The sequence below is a fragment of the Rutidosis leptorrhynchoides genome, chromosome 8 (assembly GCF_046630445.1).
Source record: "Rutidosis leptorrhynchoides isolate AG116_Rl617_1_P2 chromosome 8, CSIRO_AGI_Rlap_v1, whole genome shotgun sequence".
Lineage (NCBI taxonomy): Eukaryota > Viridiplantae > Streptophyta > Magnoliopsida > Asterales > Asteraceae > Rutidosis > Rutidosis leptorrhynchoides.
In genome coordinates, this window is record NC_092340.1 from 81,628,095 (window position 1) to 81,651,536 (window position 23,442).

At 33.8% G+C, this 23,442-nt stretch overlaps 3 protein-coding genes across 7 annotated transcripts; 1 reads left to right on the plus strand and 2 right to left on the minus strand.

The window, feature by feature from the left end:
- Positions 1–587: 587 nt before the first annotated feature.
- On the minus strand, positions 588–3,621 carry LOC139862003 (SWI/SNF complex component SNF12 homolog). Of its 3 annotated transcripts, none has more exons than XM_071850540.1 (3): positions 3,571–3,621; positions 1,837–3,349; positions 588–867 (listed from the first exon to the last, which is right to left on the minus strand). In XM_071850540.1, the coding sequence occupies exons 2-3, from the start codon at positions 3,288–3,290 to the stop codon at positions 801–803; spliced, it is 1,521 nt and encodes a 506-aa protein (XP_071706641.1). In that variant the 5' UTR covers positions 3,291–3,349; positions 3,571–3,621; the 3' UTR covers positions 588–800. The 3 variants fall into 3 exon arrangements, with proteins under 3 accessions (XP_071706641.1, XP_071706642.1, XP_071706640.1); XM_071850541.1 differs by having other exon boundaries at positions 1,837–3,310; positions 3,571–3,610; XM_071850539.1 differs by having other exon boundaries at positions 1,837–3,609.
- A 3,540-nt stretch (positions 3,622–7,161) lies between these two features.
- Positions 7,162–9,409, plus strand: LOC139863018 (small ribosomal subunit protein bS21c-like). Its single transcript, XM_071851668.1, has 2 exons — positions 7,162–7,668; positions 9,214–9,409. The coding sequence occupies exons 1-2, from the start codon at positions 7,250–7,252 to the stop codon at positions 9,320–9,322; spliced, it is 528 nt and encodes a 175-aa protein (XP_071707769.1). The 5' UTR covers positions 7,162–7,249; the 3' UTR covers positions 9,323–9,409.
- A 413-nt stretch (positions 9,410–9,822) lies between these two features.
- LOC139861493 (uridine/cytidine kinase UKL1, chloroplastic-like) lies at positions 9,823–22,203 on the minus strand. 3 transcript variants are annotated; one of them, XM_071849890.1, is made up of 15 exons: positions 22,192–22,203; positions 15,122–15,248; positions 14,946–15,037; positions 13,852–13,921; positions 13,631–13,749; positions 13,323–13,419; positions 12,720–12,799; positions 12,005–12,199; positions 11,836–11,919; positions 11,677–11,737; positions 11,397–11,457; positions 10,717–10,810; positions 10,533–10,605; positions 10,119–10,201; positions 9,823–10,005 (listed from the first exon to the last, which is right to left on the minus strand). In XM_071849890.1, the coding sequence occupies exons 1-15, from the start codon at positions 22,201–22,203 to the stop codon at positions 9,859–9,861; spliced, it is 1,395 nt and encodes a 464-aa protein (XP_071705991.1). In that variant the 3' UTR covers positions 9,823–9,858. The 3 variants fall into 3 exon arrangements, with proteins under 3 accessions (XP_071705991.1, XP_071705990.1, XP_071705989.1); XM_071849889.1 differs by lacking the exon at positions 22,192–22,203 and having other exon boundaries at positions 10,533–10,590; positions 15,122–15,404; XM_071849888.1 differs by lacking the exon at positions 22,192–22,203 and having other exon boundaries at positions 15,122–15,404.
- Positions 22,204–23,442: the final 1,239 nt, after the last annotated feature.

Genomic DNA, 23,442 nt, shown 5'->3' on the forward strand with positions numbered 1-23,442 from the left:
ATAATTTTAATAATAATTTTTATGTAAAATTTTAGTATTGGTATTATATTGTTAATGTATGAAAGATTTCTCTTATTTGTTTTGAAAATGAGTATAACTTTATCCAATATAATCATATACAACAAGTTTTCGAGATGTGATATTTTATATACTTTATGTATTTGAGTATTTTATAAACTTTTCAATTAACATTTTGTATGTGATATTTTATACTACTTTAAACATGAAGTGATTAAGTTATTTTTTGATATTATGATTTGGTAACTTGTTGAAAAATAAATACTGAATGAATAATCGGGTATACCCGTTTACCCGTGAGGAAACCCGAAACCCGATAGTATATAAGTAAATGAAGACCCGGCGGGTTTCGGGCCGGGTTTCTTAATCGGGTTCTGGTCCGGGATTACCTAAACCCGACCCGATGCCATCCCTTAGTTTATTACCTGAATAGTCTCACCTTACTAATTTTGCCACTTCCTAGACTCCCAAGTCAACCTTTCAAACACATATATGTGAAGGTATATAACTATATACTATAATGGGGAAGTTTGGTATCACCTATTCCTTATGATCTAACAACATGACCACCCCATAATTAATTGAATATCATTAGCAACAAAGATACTTAGCTTCAAAAACTTTTATATTCTGAAACAGAAGCTACAATTCATTTCTAAGCTAGAAAGCCAGAAAAAAGTAAATTACAAAGTTCTGAAACCAGAAAATATGCAACTGCACTTCTGGTTTTTCTTCTTGCTGATACCAGAAAACAAGTTTCCATTAAAATATCTCCATACTAATTATGTGGCTGTATGCGCGTTTCTAGCTGGTCTTCGATTTATGTAACGGATAACTGCATCTTCAACCCTACATATTACCAAAACATAATTACGTAAGATTTGAAGTAGTTAGAAATAAATTATGGTACATTTCCATCAACTAGATAACACACTAATTCAAACATAGAAATATTGTTAAGCCCACATATATTACTATTACTATTACTATATATATATCAATATCAATTGAAGAACCAACATTCATTGTTCAGTTTGGGCACTTTAGTAGTAATTTTGTTAAATTTTTTTACCATCATATGCACAATTACATTAGTTATGAACTTATGATATTCCATATAAGCAACTAGGCTATTTCATTAACTATGATATCCAATAGAAGTAGTGGCGGAACCAGAAATTTCTTTTACTGGGGGCGAATTTTTTTTTATTTTTTTTAAAGCGTAAACTTTTTTTAGGCAAAATATGAAGGTTTTGGGCAAAATGTGGACCTTGAGGGCAAAATATGAAAACATATGGGCAAGAAAAAAACCATCGGGGGCAAAATGAAAAAAATCTAAAATTTTTGCACTAAAAACTACAAATCCACTGGGGGCGGCCGGACGGGTGCCCCCACCCGCCCCTTAATAGTTACGCCCCTGAATAGAAGTACGATTAGGGAATCATGGTTGATGAGATTATCACATTAGGGTCGAACCAAGCAACAAAAACAGAGAGCGCTACCTATTGCTAGCAAACTGACTTTCTTTTTCGTTAGTAATTCTCAATTTTTAACTCTAATACTACTTTGGGTGTTATCAAACAAGGGCAAATCATTGATACATAAGATGCTATGATGAGTGACTTTAGTTAGCCTTTCAATAATTGAAATAACATAAACCAAATATTCACGGATGAATCATCAATCATGCATGCAAGTAAAAGGAAACTCAAGATTCACATCTATATTCATACAACGCATCAAATAAAGCATTGGCAATATATTAAATACACATATAACTGCGACACATTATTACCAAAAAAATAATTATAATATTACCAGGATTGGCTATAAAATTCAGCCTGGCTCTCTTTTTCAGCATTACGAATTGCATCACCCGCAAGAAGCTTTAAATCTCTACCTTGAGATTCAATCAGAGCATCAATAAACTCAACAGGCGATTCACTGAATCCAAGAAAAAACGCCCGTCTTTTACGATGCTCATTTATTTTTCTTATTGTGGTACAAATTGCTTCATCACACGATTCAATCTCCTTCATTTTGTCATTATTAGCCATTAAAGCATTCAATTCCTTTTGTACTAAAAGTGGCACATCAACCAGTACATCATAACAAGCACTGCCAGCTGGACTATTTCCCGAAAGCTTAATCTTATGCTCCAAATGAATAGGCTGAGGTGGCGATAAATGATTGGATATCCTCTGTGAGACAATTGAGAATTTCACTTTTTGTTCCCCGAATATTTTATAAAGCGTTGGGTCACAATTAAAATAGGAAGGATCATCTGCATTCTGCAATTTTCTAGCTTTAACATATTGCCAGATGCCAGAAATAATTCTAGCACGAGTATCAACTTCAACTCCTAAAACCTCCATTAATGGAGACGAAAGCTTAAATTTTTCAGGTTGATAATTCATTTCCAACCTAATATTCACATTAAATTCCTTATCACCTTTCCTTTTTACTTCAAATCCTTCAATACCCGTTGGTGTTCTAGAACTATCCCACACAATCACATGATTATCGGGATACAATCTTTGATCCAACGAAATAGTAACTCTTTTAAAAAAAGATGAGAACTTTGGGTACATAGGGTTTGGTTTTGACATCAACGGGTCAACGTCAATTCCATCTTCCAATATCCTCCCTACAATCTTCATCGTCCAATTAGGCGCCTCGGCATTAGGCTTTTTTGGAATAGTCTGAACTTGATTCGCAAATGTATTAAAAACATATATTCTTAAAGTTTTCTGCACGGATGGCGGTTTTTTAATAGCTTCTTGGATGTCTATCTTTTTTCTCATGATAGCAGAATCAACACGCGACTCAAATTCAAGAAGTTGTGTGTATAAAGCAGACGATGGCAAAATTGCAGCCACTCGTTCTTGTAACAACTTTTCCGGAAGCTTCTGCTTCTTTTTATGAGACGCGGTACTCGAATTCAACACGCCTGGTGGCCGCCCAACTGGTTTCGGAGCCGGACGTTTGGTACCAGATAAAGAGGATGAATTAGCAGTAACTAATGGTCCATGTGATTGGTTAATAACAAGTCCTTGAGCCTGAAGCTGGGCTTGAAATTGAGCATGATTAGCTTGAGCATGAGCTGCAGCTTTTGCTTGCGCTTTCGATTGAGCTTGTGCAATCGCCTGTGCATGCGTGTGAGACGCTGCAAACTGCGAGAGCTGAAACTGTCCCGGAATTGGTTGTTGAGGGTGGGATTGTGACAGATGATGGTCATTAGGGTTTGACATTTTATTGTTGTTTACAGACATTATTCTGTACACCTGTAACCCTAATTATAACAATGCTGGTTTGAATTCCATACAAAACCCTAAATCAAATGCAAACAACATACTTTCAGAATGCAATTATCATATCATACAATCCAAAATGCCCTAATATAATACAATTATACGTTGTGTACGGAATGGGATTACGAACGTAAATAAATTGAACAAATGTGTGTGTTATTAGATATATTACATGAAATTGAAGCAAAATTGTGAAATTGAAAGCGTGAAATAGAATTTAAAGATCTGTAAATCAGCTTACGTTACGTGAAAGCAGATCCCTTGTGAAACTCCTGTAGTACTCCGTACTTTGATTTCGAGTTAGAAACTGAACATAGAGATTTTTATTTTTTTATTTTTTCAATTTCGGGTCGCTATTACGGGGCCGACCCATTTATAAGTGGATCCAATTCTTTTCTATTTAATTTTTGCAATGATCAAGTAAAAGTAGTAAGTTTTTTATGGTTTTGTATGAATAAATAAACTGTAAACATGATTATTATATAATGTTAACCAAAAAATATAGGCTCTATTTTACACTTTTAATTTAGCTCATATTTGGTGGTATGAGTTTAGAAAGTCGTGTATCATTAATCGTGTTATAATTTTCTTCTAAATTTTACCGTAAATAATTAAAAGAGATTATCATCATCTAAATGTAAATGTATTTCAATCGAAGAATAAGTAGAACCTAAGAGATGTATTTGGATATATAGCAACAACTTCAGTATTTAACTTTAATATAAGAAAAATAAATAAGTATGGATAGTTGTGTAAGAGGTAGAAAGCGTCACGTAATAATTCAATTACTTAAATAAGGGTGCGTTTGTTTGTCTTTTAATGGAATGATTCAGTGCTAGAATGCTGAACCATTCAGCATTCAGCGTGTTTGTTTCTGACCTCTGAATGACATATGGTGCTGAATGGTTCAGAATTCAGTGCTGAACCATTAGAGTTGAAACATTCTCTTAACCATTAAGAGCCTAATTTTTCTGTAATATTCTTTTCAAATCATATCCAGAACGTTTAACAAACAAGCATATTGTATTTTTTTATTCATGTAACAAGCGAATAATGTAATTATATTCAATTCATATCGTTCATATAGAACGATTATCAAACAGCTTATTTTCATTCAGAACATACTTTATTCAGAGGCTCTGAACCATTCAGATTCTGAACCATTCAGCGCTAAATCATTTAGTTTTATCAATCGCACCTTAAGAAAAATCTTATATGTTTACCCGTTCAAATGTATTCGAATAGAAAATCACTTTGTTATTGGACATATCTCACATATTTAGCGACGAAACTTAGAGATCGTAACATGGGAGCAAAAATACTAATTTGGAGGGCGAATAGTAAAAAAAATAATAATTTACCTTAAAAAATTACTATGTATAAAGTAGTACACTATAAATTTTTTCGCAAGTGGGGCGAATAATTCTTTTGGATTATGCTATAAATAAGCAAGTAATCAGATCTCGGATCCGGGCTAGATGTATAAATAGGCAATAGCCGTCGAACTTCTTGAAGACAACTCTGTTGACGCCACTATAAATAACTTGTCGCCAAATGACTTAAACGCGACTCCCCAACCTCTATTGAAATATGCTCGAATTGGAGCTGAACCCAATTACTTCTACTACTTGATGTTTTTTAAGTAAACTTTCAACTTATTCAAAGAAGCTTCAATTAAATAAAGCTCGTTATTAACCACCACGATTAACGGAAGGTGAGTAACAATTAAGTACTAGATTATTTGCTCACCAACGACTCTCACAACATGTGAGCATTAAAGCGGAAGGATCATTAAACTCGATTTGTCGTCTTATTTTAGAAAGCTCACCGAATTTAACTAAGCTCACGAAGCTTTATTAACAAATGACACATTTCAATAGTTTAATTTAGCTAAGATCATATTCTCTAACTCATAATTGAGCCCAAGTCATTTGCATCTTGAGATTTATTTATTTATTTATTTATTTTTTTTTCAGCAAACCAGAAAATATATTAATATTCAAGGGCCAGGATCTTCCCAAAGAGCCCAAATACACAAACCAAAAACAAAAAAAAACAAAAAACAGATCAATACAATACACGATCAATACAAGAACAATACAGACCAAAACCAATACTCAAACAAGACTAAACTGATTATTAGCCCATTTCAGATTCCATAAACCTTCAACTCTTCTAACAGTAACCGAATTCTTAACTGTTAAAGAGAGCATCTTCCAGCGAATATAATTCTGAATATCATCACCCACTATTCTAGCAATCTTCTTCTGATTTCTAAATAACCTTGCATTCCTTTCTCTCCATAAGAAATATACACAAGCTGCCAACACAAGCCGATTAATAACATTCCAAATGTTCTTTGTAAATGGGTACACTGCCATTCTTTGAACAATACTATCCAAGATTTAATTTTTGTTGACAGTAGACAATCGAAGATTGAAACTCTGATACCACTTGTTAGAAATTATGAAAATTAAATTATTGTTGATCGAGTAAATCCGAATAATAACGTTTTCGAGTTCGGCTAGTGAAACTTATTAAAGAATCATAATTTGTTCTGAGTTCGACTGGATTTTGAAAGTTAGAATTCTCGAATTCGAGATAAGAAAGCTCGAACTCAAATAGTTTGTTAAATGGTCCAAAATTAATAAGTCATTATACAAAGAAAATCAGCATTTTGTGGCCGAATACACCACGTATTACCTAAAGGGAAATTGTTCAAAATACACTTTTTTTTAAGGCTTCAAACAAAATACACTTTTTTAAAAAAAAATTGTCTTTTTACACCATTCGGTAGACGGGATTCCCGTCTACCACCTTTATCTGTCTTCTACTACCATTTTTACAAAGTAGTCGACGGTGAGATAAAGGTGGTAGACAGAATTTACAAAGTAGTCGACCATCTACTGCCTTGTTGTTGCTGTCTACTGCCTTGTAGACACTAACAAGGCAGTAGACAGCAACAACAAGGCAGTATACAGTAACAACAAGGCAGTAGACAGTCGACTACTTTGTAAATGTCTGTCTACTGCTTTGTTCTCGCTGTCTACTAACCCTGCCAGTAGACGTACCATTTTTACAAAGTAGTCGACGGTGAGATAAAGGTGGTAGACAGAATTTACAAAGTAGTCGACCGTCTACTGCCTTGTTGTTGCTGTCTACTGCCTTGTTGTTGCTGTCTACTGCCTTGTAGACACTAACAAGGCAGTAGACAGCAACAACAAGGCAGAAGACAGTAACAACAAGGCAGTAGACAGTCGACTACTTTGTAAATGTCTGTCTACTGCTTTGTTCTCGCTGTCTACTAACCCTGCCAGTAGACGTACCATTTTTACAAAGTAGTCGACGGTGAGATAAAGGTGGTAGACAGAATTTACAAAGTAGTCGACCGTCTACTGCCTTGTTGTTGTTGTTTACTGCCTTGTTGTTGCTGTCTACTGCCTTGTAGACACTAACAAGGCAGTAGACAGCAACAACAAGGCAGTAGACAGTAACAACAAGGCAGTAGACAGTCGACTACTTTGTAAATGTCTGTCTACTGCTTTGTTCTCGCTGTCTACTAACCCTGCCAGTATACGGGAATTCGTCTACCACCTTTATCTCACCGTCGACTACTTTGTAAAAATGGTAGTAGACGACAGATAAAGGTGGTAGACGGAAATCCCGTCTACCGAATGGTGTAAAAAAACAATTTTAAAAAAAATTGTATTTTGTTTGAAGCCTAAGAAAAAAAAAAAAAAAATTTGTATTTTGAACAATTCCCCTTACCTAAAGCCCAACCCTAATGTCCATTCCAGCCCACAAAAACCGATTCAACTAACTTTATCCATTCCAACCTCAGTCTTATCATCATCAATCATCATCTTTACTCACAAATAAAAACACAAAACACTCATCTTCAATCTTCAACCTCAACAACAATGGCGTCCTCAGCACTATCCAATCTCCTATCACTTCTTACACCATTCAAATCACCACCACAACAACAACAACCTTCAAAATTACCACCTTCACACATGTCTCTATCCACCGATTCAAACCCTAAACAAACTTTCACTCCAATATCGAATTCAAATTCAAATTCAAATTCATCGAATGAATTGATGTCAGTTGTGTGTCCATCGTTAGCGTACGCGAACACGTTATATTTTAACTCGGCGTATAACGTGCAGGTGATTGTTGAAGATAATGAACCTGAAGAGAAACTATTGGGAAGGTTTCGAAGAGAAGTAATGAAAGCTGGTGTAATTCAGGAATGTAAACGACGTCGTTATTTTGAAAATAAACAAGAAGAGAAAAAACGTAAACATCGTGAAGCTGCGAAACGTAATCGACGCAGGTAACTTTTTGTAATTTATTAATTATTCGATTTATGTATTACTTAGGTTAACATTTTACCATCTGATTTATGGATAAAAGATACAATTATACTTGTGTATATCTATTTTCTTATTTAGGGTTTGAAAATTAGTTGCATTTGTTGTAGTAGGAATTAGTTGAAGTAGGTGCTGTGAGCAGTAGATTTTTAGTTAAATTTTTAAGTTTCTTTATTGTTTGATTTCATCAAGTGTAAACATCAAAGTGACTAATATATATATGGAAGCATTTGCCCACATAAATAAGTAATTTGGGCACTTTTTTCCGAATTGCTAAGCGTATTGACTAAGCATGGAAATTGTGCCACAAGCTAGCACAATACACATAAAGAGTATGATAATAAGTGTATATATGAATTCGAGTTAGTTATGGATGGTTACAGATTTCGATAGCTTATAAACACTTGTTTTTATTATTCCATTGGTCGTGTAGATTAATCATTAATCTATATCTATATTGGTTTTGCAATAGTTTGACGACGAATTACAAAATTGAAATGTTCTTTGATTTATTGGTATGGATTTAAGCCTAATATTTTCTTTGTTAGAGTATATTGGCTCCTTCTTTGTACTGTTTCTTCAAATAGATAAGGTTTTCCCACAGGCTATTCGGGAAAGGGCAGTAATTTATACTCAGATGTACGTGGCCGGCCTAACTAGGTTATTACCGTTTACGACCCTTTTCCTTGGACAACTCAAGATAAAAAGTTGCAAGGTTGTCCTTGTTCGGGTTACCCGGGAAGGACGAGTAATCCGACCCCGTACTCTAGTGTACGCAGCCCATCAGGAATATTATCCTGGCTGTTTCCAACCCTTCCCTGGCCACCCCAAGATAAGCCGCTAGGAATTTGTATTGCTTTTTCATCTGCCCAAATAAAATTTCGCCCTCAAAAGTGGATCAGCAGATCTCACCTGCAGTAAATTTTTCATGAACTTATTTCCGTTGCGTTCTTTGTTTAACATCTTATTAACTAATCAACTATTTAGGAAACAAGCCGTTTATCACATCTTATTAACTATTTAGGAAACAAGTCCTGTAAAATGAATAAAGATGGAAAATAAAATGGATTGACCAAAAGGTTATTTGTTTGATAGTTATTTGTTATGGAGAATATTAGGTTAGTGTTAAGACGTCAAGTTTTAACAACTGACCTATAAGTTTATTAACACACACATTGGAATGTTGTCACTTAAACTTTGTGCATCTATTGTTTTACCATCTTTGTTTTTAGAATGAACGGAACCATTATATTGTGTTCTAACTTTTAGTATAATTATTGCTTTTGCATGGCGATTAATATTACCTTACATAAAAATGTGCCGTTAGTTGATTGCTAAGTCTATTTTCACTGCGCTACCTTATCATCTTCCCTAATCTTGATCAATCCGATATGCTATGTACTTTAAGCAGTATTGTATTGAGAATTTTGTTGTTATTTATCACACTTGTCATCGGAAAACATGTTAACTAACGAAAATTGTTATGCTTTTTCAATGTCAATTTACAGACGCACCCCTTTTAGAAACCCGAATGAGGATAAAGTGGAGGGTGTGAACAAGAAGAGAGAAGACGATGATGATAACTGGGACATGCCTACTGACAGCCCTCTAAAGTGAGTTGGTGCATCCTCAGTTTTGCCCTCTAAATATACCGTACGGCGTATATTTGTTGTTTAGAAATCGATCTCTATTGGTTGTGTATTATTTGATCAGTATATCACTATATCACTCCTGGTTATGAGAAAATATAAAGGGCATGCAATTTTGTTGTATGTTATAAGAAACTGAAATATGTGGTACATAACATGCTGTATACTTGTGAAGACGCATATGATGATCACGAGTACCACGTTAACAAAATTATATTATCTACTGGTTGTATTCGACATCCGCTAATTATAATTACAACTTCCTATAATTATACTTCAAAGACTTGTTTGATGGAGTTCTTATTATTGTTGTAGTGTCCATAATGAATCTAAAACCTATTTGGCCTTGTTTAAATGATACACAAGATAGTAAATGTATAAAATATTGAATACTGAATATTGATTGGTTAATTTAACTTCAATTTCATCAGAAACTATTTCCTATAATTGTAAACAAATACTCCGGGGAGTCTTATTCAATTTCATCGGATCATGTTTCAATCATCAGTCGTCGGTGCCAAAGTAACGGTCACCAAACTCGCCAAGACCAGGTATGACACGATATTCTTCATTCAAAGCAACGTCGATCTCTGATGTTACTATCTTCACTGATGGAAACCGTTTTGAAACACAATGAATTCCTTCTGGGGCCTAAGCAAATCAGCACCAGCATACATGAATGAATATAGATGACAAAATGGGCGGGTCAGTATAGGTGACAGGTCAAAACGAGATATTTATATGATGAGTATAACGGAACTCACCGAGATGAGATTGAGGAATATAATGTAGGACTCTGGCACTCCTTTTTGTATCAGTAGTTCAATTGCCTGGTTAGCTGAGTTACCTGCAAGCCGTATCACACACATAGGTGGTTCAGCATTCAATCTAAACGATTATTGCTCATTATAACTTAGTAGCCAAAGTTGTGATTTCACGTTATAAGATAGTCTCGTAAAACTGCAACAAATTAATTTTTTTAAAATATTTTGAGTTGCAATTAGAGTCCACTGTTATCATTACCAACGGTTGAGGTTAAAAAGGGGCGAGCTTTTAAAATAATCGAGCATTACATGCAAGCATAAATACAAAAAGAATTATTAAAGTTCTTAAACGTATTATATGCATGAAGAAAGCAAGCGAGAAAAAAAAAGAAAAAAAAAAAAGATACTACCAACCTGTTGCGAGAACAGGGTCAAGAAGAAGCACGTGTCTTTCTGAAATGTCTTTTGGGAGCTTTTCATAGATAAGCTGCATGTCATATTGTCATGAAAGATCGAGTTTTATATGCTAAAGTTATGATCATGCAAAAAAAAAAAAAAGTTGGATTCATTAACCAACAAATTAGAAAGAGATAATTACCTGCTTCCCGTTGTCACCATCACGATGGATCAATATTTTTCCAATTTTAATGCCTTTACAACAAGCACGCAATGCATTCTCCATACTTTCACCACTGTAAAATAAATTATTAATCAGATTCAGAGTTCAAATATTAACTTTCAGTTCTAAAATTCCATTCACAGTTCATGCGTCATCTTTCAGTTCTCAAATTTAGATAAGATGCATGCATATGTTACCATAGTTCTGTTGTTAATTAGATTAACATGCTATTTATGTTAGTTCAAATTATAAGCAAGATTTCATTTATCCACGAATAGTGAATACTAGAAAAATCAAATGCATCAGGAGAATTATCATATTGGTGTTGAAAAATTCCCGGTGAAACACCAATACGACATTAATCAATTATTGATAAGAAAATCAAGAAAACTTCCTTCAACACGGTACAAACATTAAGGCCATAAAAGCTCATAGGCTGTCTACCACACTCAAAAACAAAAGAATATCTAATTTAATGTCCCATTAAGCTCTGTGAAATAAAAAGCATGTCCTTTACGCCGTTAAGAAGTAAAAAAAATAAAAATAAAATAATAAGTATGTCCTTTACGCTTAAGGTAACAAAAAGTGACCTACATTTACAATATATTATAATAATTAAATACGTAGTACAAGATAAGTACTCGAGTATTATTACTCACCTTCGAACAATCGACACCCCACACAGTTTTTTGCAGAAGTCAACTCCACTATATACCGATCCTGTAACAACAGTAACATCTCAGTGATATTTAGGTAACTTCTCAAGTTATAGAAAATAGATGACCACTTATCAAAATAACCTTCCTTTAATGAACAGCGAGATACAGATATACATATAACAAGGCCTTCATGAAAAAACTGAATTTAAGTTCAGTAACTTCAAGCACCATTGCGAAATGTTAAATGAGGAGCTAAAAAAGACACTGGATGACATCATACCTGTAGGAGTGACTACTTGCATCTCAGTAAATGGTAGATGACCAAGACCATGCTCCACAACCTGGGACCAATTTCATTTAGTTGTTCGCATTTAATATTAATAATTACAGATTCCAACTGTCAGTTAATAACAGTTGAAAATAGGGTAGAGTCAAGTACCAATCGAATTAGCCGATCAGAATAAAATACAAAATCATGCTTGGATATCTCTTTATCTCGAATTAATGTGTGCATGCCTCGAATCTGTTACACAAATCTCAAATTAGTATGTATTCCTTATATAGTTTATCAATATGTCGTGTACCAGATGACGTGGCAAAGTGATTACCTGGAATGTTGACTGAATTACATAAATGTTGGGATATATTTTGCAAAGGTCATGTTGACCAAGCTTTGTACGAATATGTTGCACAATCAAGTCAATTGCCACGTGATTATCACCTCCTCGTGGTATGATAACATCAGCATACTTTTTCGATGGAAGAACAAAATCATCAAAAGCAGGTTTAACAAACTTTGCATACTGCGCATTTAATAACATAATGTCACTGACTCACTGTCATTCAACATAAAGCTTCGTATTTCTAAAGATAATGAGATTTAAATGATCAGTCAAAACTTAACCACCCGATTTTCACTAAATCCTAATAATAATATTATCCTGTTGCTGAAAAGATGATTTGCACTGAGGAACAGTATCTATATACCCCCCTCAGTATATAAAACACGTGAAATTCTGATTCAAAAAACATGTTGCTATAGTTTCTAAATATCCCCTTAATGTGCAAAAAAAGGAAGAAGCTTGAGGGTATAAGTTACTGATTTCTACTTATCTAGTAACAATTACAAATGGGAAAACAGTAAAAATTGATTAAGTGCTTCCCAAATTAAAGTAATACTTCATCTTTTGGAGTCCAGGTAAATTAAGAGTATTCCTTTTTCAAGGAAGGTGGAGTAATAAAACGGAATCGATGGTACCGAATTTTGGTTATAAACTCGTATCAAATAATCTTTGAGAATTTCAAAAGGTGGAAGAAACTTACCTGTTCAAGCACGGAATTTACATCTCTACCCCTCTCGACCGTGTCTCGCCTTATTCTACGAGCAAGCCTCACATCAGCATCTAGTACAATTATCCATCAACATACAAGGAGATGAGACAAGTTGGTTAGCACAATATAGATATCTAATGACTGAATGATTCATTGATTAGTAAAAATTTACACAAGCTCGTTATATATCATCAGTATGATAATAAGGTCATGAAGATGCCGTCTTTAAAAGACACTACAATACACTAGGGAGTAATATGCAGTAGACATGTTAAAACAAACATGATTTATACAGGGTAAACTGATACTTAAATCTGCATTAAACTTGGAAAAGGGGAAACCAGGGAAACAAAAGAAGTGAAAAAGCAATTAGGTTTAACTAAAAAGTACTTATTGCATCCAAATAAGTAGACAAGACGTAGATTAGGTATGAATATAAAGTACATATTGCAGCCATTTTATACTTACAGGACTTCATTCACGTACAGAAACCAAAAGAAATAGAGTTATAGATTACAGCAATTAGCTAAACTAAATGCTAAACGAATATGGTAAAAATTATTGGAAATATAATGAGAGTTAAAGAATGAACACCCGTGTCAACAAATATCTTCATATTCATCAAATCACGAACTCGTTGGTCATGAAATACCAGAATTCCCTCTAAGATAATAACATCAGACGCATTAACCTGACAATCAAAGATAAGTTACAAAGGTAATCCAAAAAAAACAATATTGGTAATTGTCATTTATCACAAAAATATACAATCAATCAGTATTCACTATTTAAAAAAGGTACTGAGTAAGAAAGCTGATAACCGATAAGCAATAACCCTGAACTGTAATTCATTTTTGGTGAAAGGAATCAATTGAAGACAATACGTTCGCTTACACAAGTACCTGACGAAAAGACTCTTTACATCTGCGATGGTTTTTAAAGTCATATATTGGAAGTTGCACCGAGTTTCCTTGTTTGAGCTCTCCGACACATTCTAACATTTGCTCTGTGTCAAAAGCATCTACAACAGCAAGATTTATAGTTCATTTTAGCAACATTAGCCTGTTCAGATTATAAAGTGAAATGAAAACTTGCACAGCCTTAAACTAAAGAAAATCATTACCAGGGTGGTCAAAATTATACTCATGGACACGGTCAGATTCTTCAGCGCTCAAACCGCGATAAAATGAATCCTGCATGACAACAAGTACATCAAATTCGACACTTCAAGGATACTCCGAATCAATTATTCAGGTATAGAAGTTTTTCATATTGTACAAAATATAATAAAATGGAAATAACGTAAAAGTTATGGCGAACTTGTGGCTGTGGTGTGGTGGATTGACGCATTCTTCCCACAGGGGAGATGCGGGTTCGAATCTTTGCACACACAATTAATTCCCAAGTTCACCCCCCACATTACGTGGGATACCTGGGTTGAGGTCACCAATTTAAATCTCTTCGTGAGAGAAGGTGTCTCATTAAAATAAGTCTGGCTGGGAGGTTTTATCAGATCATTCATGGACCTCTACCCGGACACTGCCCGTATGGATGTGTTCCCAGATACAGTCGATTGGGTACGGGTTTCCGCCCGAACGTGTGTGTTACGCGCAAATGATGAGGGTCGTTGATATAAATGATCCGCTGATGCAAAAATGGTCGTTAAAAAAACATGGAAGTTATGGTAGTCATACTTTGTTCAAAATTCAAATACCGAAACACTATAAAAACTGTTGCTAGCAATAACCGCATGTTTCCTTAATCAACCATGCGCTAAATATAACAGCAACATTTATAGTACATTTTTCGAAAGAACTAAACACTCTTATTGCTAACTAGTTAATAGCCGAACTTCTCACTCAACTTCATTTTCTGTTTCCCACAACGTAATAACTCGTGCCTAACATCAGATGTCACAAGTAACATGTGAAGTGCTTAATTATTTTTTAAAGATACACAATAACGATAGCACAAATATCTCAATCATTCATGTACTGTTAATTCTTTCTAGCATCTAATATAATCTAATCATCTATAATTATAAACTTCTACATTTAATAGATGTCACAAAAATATATTTTCTCCTATCTTATATAACAGTAATAAGTAATTTTAGCCTCACCAGCTTAACATATATCTCAGAATTAGACAAAAAAATAAAATAAAAGTAATTATACAGATACATATACATATACATATACATATACATATACATACCTGATTAACAAGAACAACACGATGATCATGAAGTTGTTGAATAATCATGTCACAAACAGTTGTTTTACCGGAAGCAGTACCACCAGAAACCCCTGGCAAACAATAAACAAATATATAATTATAATTGTAAACAAATTTTAGGTAACTGATTGATTGAATAATCGATTAAAATGTACCGATGACGAACGGCTGTTTAATTGAATCGGAATGTAAGGAAGATGAGGAGGATGAAAGGAATCGGGCGTCGAGATGTAAGCCGGAAAAATGAGGACCGGAAGCGGCTTCCATGACGTAATCAATTGACTTGGTTTGCTCCGGCATCGTAATTGGAGCAAAAGTCAGTCAGTGAGTATAGTCGTCGGAAAATTGATTAAAAATGAGTGTTGGGGTTTCCGCGTTGGTTTAAAGCTTTGCGGTCAGGTTTATAGTTTATTTCACAATAAACAAATGGCATATTCCGGGATCTGTCACGGTATGGAACTCATTAAAATTTATTTATATTTATATTTAATTTAAATATAAATAAATTAAATTAAAAAGTTTATTTTATGAATATTATAAAACCAACTACTTTATTTTATGTAGGTACGCGGTTCGTCGCAGAAGAAAAAAATTTGTTTGTAATTGCAAATTGTTTGTAGGCTTTATAAATAACTAGGTTTTGAGCCAGTGCGTTGCACGGTTGTTAAAACAGCCATTAATTGTGAGATTTTGGAACAGTTAGTTTGCCATTTATTCTTAATCAATTTTACCATCTCTATTTATATCTGATCACAATGCAAAGATACACGTACTGACCACTTGATATTCGCGACAACATTGAGTTACATCTTTTTAATTCTCAATAGCTTTTATTATCTCCCTTTCCTTCGACTTCTGGCTCATTCATCTTCTTCAATTTTTACTATTGTATTATTAGTTGAAAGGCACCTTCAAAAGTAATAATATCATCTCCACTTAATATTTATGTTAATCTTTTGTTATTCATCCTTCACTCGTTCACCCTTATACAGGACCTTCATATACTTTAGTTCCTTTGTGCAGTTCGTTGACACTAACATGGAGATAGGTTATCGATTTGATTTTTTGAAGAGAATAATCATAATCATTGAAATATATATATGTGATGAAGACGCTTAATTAGTCGACATATAGATTAGATCGGCATTTTTCTTGATACTATAACTTTGCAAATCCTAATTTAGGGCTACATGGGGAGATCGACGCTTCAATAAGTTATGGGGTTGAACCCGTTTGATTTTTAATTTATTTAATTAATCATCAAGTAGTTAACAAATATTATTTAATTAATTTAATTAGTAATTGTTATTTACCTGCTTTCTTTTGCGTAAAATTGTGGATTGTGGAAAGTACATGTGGATATTCCACTTGGCAAAATTATCTATAATTAAGGTCTTAATGACATGTCGGCTTGTTTAATCTCTCTTTTATATATATAGATAGATACTACTCGTGCGTTGCATATAAGCTCTATAAAATAGTATTCGAACACATTAGACCATTAGTATTGTTACGATTAACTATATGAGTATGAGTATCATTTGTGTTGAAATCAAATGTATTGAAAATATTATTATTGTAAACGTTATAAATAAAAACAATTATAATGCAACAATATATTGGTTATAATCATTATTACGAAGTTTCATGTACTAACTCAATGACACTAAAAAATGAATATAGTTTGAATAAAACAATTACATGTCAGTGAGATAGAAAAAACATTCTTGTAATACACATTTCTGAAGCAATTTCAATCGTAATTATCCAATGATTTTCAACTAAGAATCGGTTCATCAGTTGAGTTTTAAATGAAAAATATATGGGGTCCTGCAGTTTAATTTAGTGGTGTCATATACAATTTAAAGAGTATTCATTGTTAAAAATTTTCAAACTAGTGGTGTCCCGTGATCCCACGGGTCAGCACATAGATTCGCCCATGGCGCTAACACATGATGGGAAAGTTACCTACAAAGCATTTCCGTAGTTCGAAGTGTTTGACTTTCCTACTTGACTCATAGAGTTCAACGCAACATTATATAGATTCCACCCGCCATGGATTTCGCTATATCCATTGTCACTAATTTCTTAACAAAACAACACTTATTACTGCGACCACCATATGAATAGAAAAAAAAAAGATAAGTAACAATTTAAATCAACAAACTTACCAAAATCAACTATCATGGTCAACTTATAAAAGTCAAACCATGTACTAACCATGTACTCCTACTAACTATCACAAATCTCCTCTTTATGACCTCATAGTTGAAATGTCCCGTTCTTATTGATTAAAAACGTTCCATATTAATTGATTTCGTTGCGAGGTTTTGACCTCTATATGAGACGTTTTTCAAAGACTGCATTCATTTTAAAACAAACCATAACCTTTATTTCATCAATAAAGGTTTAAAAAGCTTTACGTAGATTATCAAATAATGATAATCTAAAATATCCTGTTTACACACGACCATTACATAATGGTTTACAATACAAATATGTTACAACAAAATAAGTTTCTTGAATGCAGTTTTTACACAATATCATACAAGCATGGACTTCAAATCTCGTCCTTATTTAAGTATGCGACAGCGGAAGCTCTTAATAATCACCTGAGAATAAACATGCTTAAAACGTCAACAAAAATGTTGGTGAGTTATAGGTTTAACCTATATATATCAAATCATAATAATAGACCACAAGATTTCATATTTCAATACACATCCCATACATAGAGATAAAAATCATTCATATGGTGAACACCTGGTAACCGACATTAACAAGATGCATATATAAGAATATCCCCATCATTCCGGGACACCCTTCGGATATGATATAAATTTCGAAGTACTAAAGCATCCGGTACTTTGGATGGAGTTTGTTAGGCCCAATAGATCTATCTTTAGGATTCGCGTCAATTAGGGTGTCTGTTCCCTAATTCTTAGATTACCAGACTTAATAAAAAGGGGCATATTAGATTTCGATAATTCAACCATAGAATGTAGTTTCACGTACTTGTGTCTATTTTGTAAATCATTTATAAAACCTGCATGTATTCTCATCCCAAAAATATTAGATTTTAAAAGTGGGACTATAACTCACTTTCACAGATTTTTACTTTGTCGGGAAGTAAGACGTGACCACTGGTTGATTCACGAACCTATAACAATATATACATATATATCAAAGTATGTTCAAAATATATTTACAACACTTTTAATATATTTTGATGTTTTAAGTTTATTAAGTCAGCTGTCCTCGTTAGTAACCTACAACTAGTTGTCCACAGTTAGATGTACAAAAATAAATCGATAAATATTATCTTGATTCAATCCACGACCCAGTGTATACGTATCTCAGTATTGATCACAACTCAAACTATATATTTTTTGGAATCAACCTCAACCCTGTATAGCTAACTCCAACATTCACATATAGAGTGTCTATGGTTGTTCCGAAATATATATAGATGTGTCAACATGATAGGTCGAAACATTGTATACGTGTCTATGGTATCTCAAGATTACATAATATACAATACAAGTTGATTAAGTTATGGTTGGAATAGATTTGTTACCAATTTTCACGTAGCTAAAATGAGAAAAATTATCCAATCTTGTTTTACCCATAACTTCTTCATTTTAAATCCGTTTTGAGTGAATCAAATTGCTATGGTTTCATATTGAACTCTATTTTATGAATCTAAACAGAAAAAGTATAGGTTTATAGTCGGAAAAATAAGTTACAAGTCGTTTTTGTAAAGGTAGTCATTTCAGTCGAAAGAACGACGTCTAGATGACCATTTTAGAAAACATACTTCCACTTTGAGTTTAACCATAATTTTTGGATATAGTTTCATGTTCATAATAAAAATCATTTTCTCAGAATAACAACTTTTAAATCAAAGTTTATCATAGTTTTTAATTAACTAACCTAAAACAGCCCGCGGTGTTACTACGACGGCGTAAATCCGGTTTTACGGTATTTTTCGTGTTTCCAGGTTTTAAATCATTAAGTTAGCATATAATATAGATATAGAACATGTTTTTAGTGGATTTTAAAAGTCAAGTTAGAAGGATTAACTTTTGTTTGCGAACAAGTTTAGAATTAACTAAACTATGTTCTAGTGATTACAAGTTTAAACCTTCGAATAAGATAGCTTTATATGTATGAATCGAATGATGTTATGAACATCATTACTACCTTAAGTTCCTTGGATAAACCTACTGGAAAAGAGAAAAATGGATCTATCTTCAACGGATCCTTGGATGGCTCGAAGTTCTTGAAGCAGAATCATGACACGAAAACAAGTTCAAGTAAGATCATCACTTGAAATAAGATTGTTATAGTTATAGAAATTGAACCAAAGTTTGAATATGATTATTACCTTGTATTAGAATGATAACCTACTGTAAGAAACAAAGATTTCTTGAGGTTGGATGATCACCTTACAAGATTGGAAGTGAGCTAGCAAACTTGAAAGTATTCTTGATTTTATGTAACTAGAACTTGTAGAATTTATGAAGAACACTTAGAACTTGAAGATAGAACTTGAGAGAGATCAATTAGATGAATAAAATTGAAGAATGAAAGTGTTTGTAGGTGTTTTTGGTCGTTGGTGTATGGATTATATATAAAGGATATGTAATTTTGTTTTCATGTAAATAAGTCATGAATGATTACTCATATTTTTGTAATTTTATGAGATATTTCATGCTAGTTGCCAAATGATGGTTCCCACATGTGTTAGGTGACTCACATGGGCTGCTAAGAGCTGATCATTGGAGTGTATATACCAATAGTACATACATCTAAAAGCTGTGTATTGTACGAGTACGAATACGGGTGCATACGAGTAGAATTATTGATGAAACTGAACGAGGATGTAATTGTAAGCATTTTTGTTAAGTAGAAGTATTTTGATAAGTGTATTGAAGTCTTTCAAAAGTGTATAAATACATATTAAAACACTACATGTATATACATTTTAACTGAGTCGTTAAGTCATCGTTAGTCGTTACATGTAAGTGTTGTTTTGAAACCTTTAGGTTAACGATCTTGTTAAATATTGTTAACCCAATGTTTATAATATCAAATGAGATTTTAAATTATTATATTATCATGATATTATCATGTATGAATATCTCTTAATATGATATATATACATTAAATGTCTTTACAACGATAATCGTTACATATATGTCTCGTTTAAAAATCATTAAGTTAGTAGTCTTGTTTTTACATATGTAGTTCATTGTTAATATACTTAATGATATGTTTACTTATCATAGTATCATGTTAACTATATATATATATATCCATATACATGTCATCATATAGTTTTTACAAGTTTTAACGTTCGTGAATCACCGGTCAACTTGGGTGGTCAATTGTCTATATGAAACATATTTCAATTAATCAAGTCTTAACAAGTTTGATTGCTTAACTTGTTGGAAACATTTAATCATGTAAATATCAATCTCAATTAATATATATAAACATGGAAAAGTTCGGGTCACTACAGTACCTACCCGTTAAATAAATTTCGTCCCGAAATTTTAAGCTGTTGAAGGTGTTGACGAATCTTCTGGAAATAGATGCGGGTATTTCTTCTTCATCTGATATTCACGCTCCCAGGTGAACTCGGGTCCTCTACGAGCATTCCATCGAACCTTAATAATTGGTATCTTGTTTTGCTTAAGTCTTTTAACCTCACGATCCATTATTTCGACGGGTTCTTCGATGAATTGAAGTTTTTCGTTGATTTGGATTTCATCTAACGGAATAGTGAGATCTTCTTTAGCAAAACATTTCTTCAAATTCGAGAAGTGGAAAGTGTTATGTACAGCCGCGAGTTGTTGAGGTAACTCAAGTCGGTAAGCTACTGGTCCGACACGATCAATAATCTTGAATGGTCCAATATACCTTGGATTTAATTTCCCTCGTTTACCAAATCGAACAACGCCTTTCCAAGGTGCAACTTTAAGCATGACCATCTCTCCAATTTCAAATTCTATATCTTTTCTTTTAATGTCAGCGTAGCTCTTTTGTCGACTTTGGGCGGTTTTCAACCGTTGTTGAATTTGGATGATCTTCTCGGAAGTTTCTTGTATAATCTCCGGACCCGTAATCTGTCTATCCCCCACTTCACTCCAACAAATCGGAGACCTGCACTTTCTACCATAAAGTGCTTCAAACGGCGCCATCTCAATGCTTGAATGGTAGCTGTTGTTGTAGGAAAATTCTGCTAACGGTAGATGTCGATCCCAACTGTTTCCGAAATCAATAACACATGCTCGTAGCATGTCTTCAAGCATTTGTATCGTCCTTTCACTCTGCCCATCAGTTTGTGGATGATAGGCAGTACTCATGTCTAGACGAGTTCCTAATGCTTGCTGTAATGTCTGCCAGAATCTTGAAATAAATCTGCCATCCCTATCAGAGATAATAGAGATTGGTATTCCATGTCTGGAGACGACTTCCTTCAAATACAGTCGTGCTAACTTCTCCATCTTGTCATCTTCTCTTATTGGCAGGAAGTGTGCTGATTTGGTGAGACGATCAACTATTACCCAAATAGTATCAAAACCACTTGCAGTCCTTGGCAATTTAGTGATAAAATCCATGGTAATGTTTTCCCATTTCCATTCCGGGATTTCGGGTTGTTGAAGTAGACCTGATGGTTTCTGATGCTCAGCTTTGACCTTAGAACACGTCAAACATTCTCCTACGTATTTAGCAACATCGGCTTTCATACCCGGCCACCAAAAATGTTTCTTGAGATCCTTGTACATCTTCCCCGTTCCAGGATGTATTGAGTATCTGGTTTTATGAGCTTCTCTAAGTACCATTTCTCTCATATCTCCAAATTTTGGTACCCAAATCCTTTCAGCCCTATACCGGGTTCCGTCTTCTCGAATATTAAGATGCTTCTCCGATCCTTTGGGTATTTCATCTTTTAAATTTCCCTTATTTAAAACTCCTTGTTGCGCCTCCTTTATTTGAGTAGTAAGGTTATTATGAATCATTATATTCATAGATTTTACTCGAATGGGTTCTCTGTCCTTCCTGCTCAAGGCATCGGCTACCACATTTGCCTTCCCCGAGTGATAACGAATCTCAAAGTCGTAATCATTCAATAATTCAATCCACCTACGCTGCCTCATATTCAGTTGTTTCTGATTAAATATGTGTTGAAGACTTTTGTGGTCGGTATATATAATACTTTTGACCCCATATAAGTAGTGCCTCCAAGTCTTTAATGCAAAAACAACCGCGCCTAATTCCAAATCATGCGTCGTATAATTTTGTTCGTGAATCTTCAATTGTCTAGACGCATAAGCAATCACCTTCGTTCGTTGCATTAATACACAACCGAGACCTTGCTTTGATGCGTCACAATAAATCACAAAATCATCATTCCCTTCAGGCAATGACAATATAGGTGCCGTAGTTAGCTTTTTCTTCAATAACTGAAACGCTTTCTCTTGTTCATCATTCCATTCAAATTTCTTCCCTTTATGCGTTAATGCAGTCAAGGGTTTTGCTATTCTGGAAAAGTCTTGGATGAACCTTCTGTAGTAACCAGCTAGTCCTAAAAACTGGCGTATGTGTTTCGGAGTTTTCGGGGTTTCCCACTTTTCAACAGTTTCTATCTTTGCCGGATCCACCTTAATACCTTCTTTGTTCACTATGTGACCGAGGAATTGAACTTCTTCCAACCAAAATGCACACTTTGAAAACTTAGCGTACAATTCTTTCTTCCTCAATACTTCTAACACCTTTCTCAAATGTTCACCGTGTTCTTGGTCATTCTTTGAGTAAATAAGTATGTCATCAATGAAAACAATGATAAACTTGTCAAGGTATGGTCCACACACTCGGTTCATAAGGTCCATGAACACAGCTGGTGCATTAGTTAAACCAAACGGCATTGAAATGTCCCGTTCTTATTGATTAAAAACGTTCCATATTAATTGATTTCATTGCGAGGTTTTGACCTCTATATGAGACGTTTTTCAAAGACTGCATTCATTTTTAACACAAACCATAACCTTTATTTCATAAATAAAGGTTTAAAAAGCTTTACGTAGATTATCAAATAATGATAATCTAAAATATCTTGTTTACACACGACCATTACATAATGGTTTACAATACAAATATGTTACATCGAAATCAGTTTCTTGAATGCAGTTTTTACACAATATCATACAAACATGGACTCCAAATCTTGTCCTTATTTTAGTATGCAACAGCGGAAGCTCTTAGTATTCACCTGAGAATAAACATGCTTTAAACGTCAACAAAAATGTTGGTGAGTTATAGGTTTAACCTATATATATCAAATCGTAACAATAGACCACAAGATTTCATATTTCAATACACATCCCATACATAGAGATAAAAATCATTCATATGGTGAACACCTGGTAACCGACATTAACAAGATGCATATATATAAGAATATCCCCAT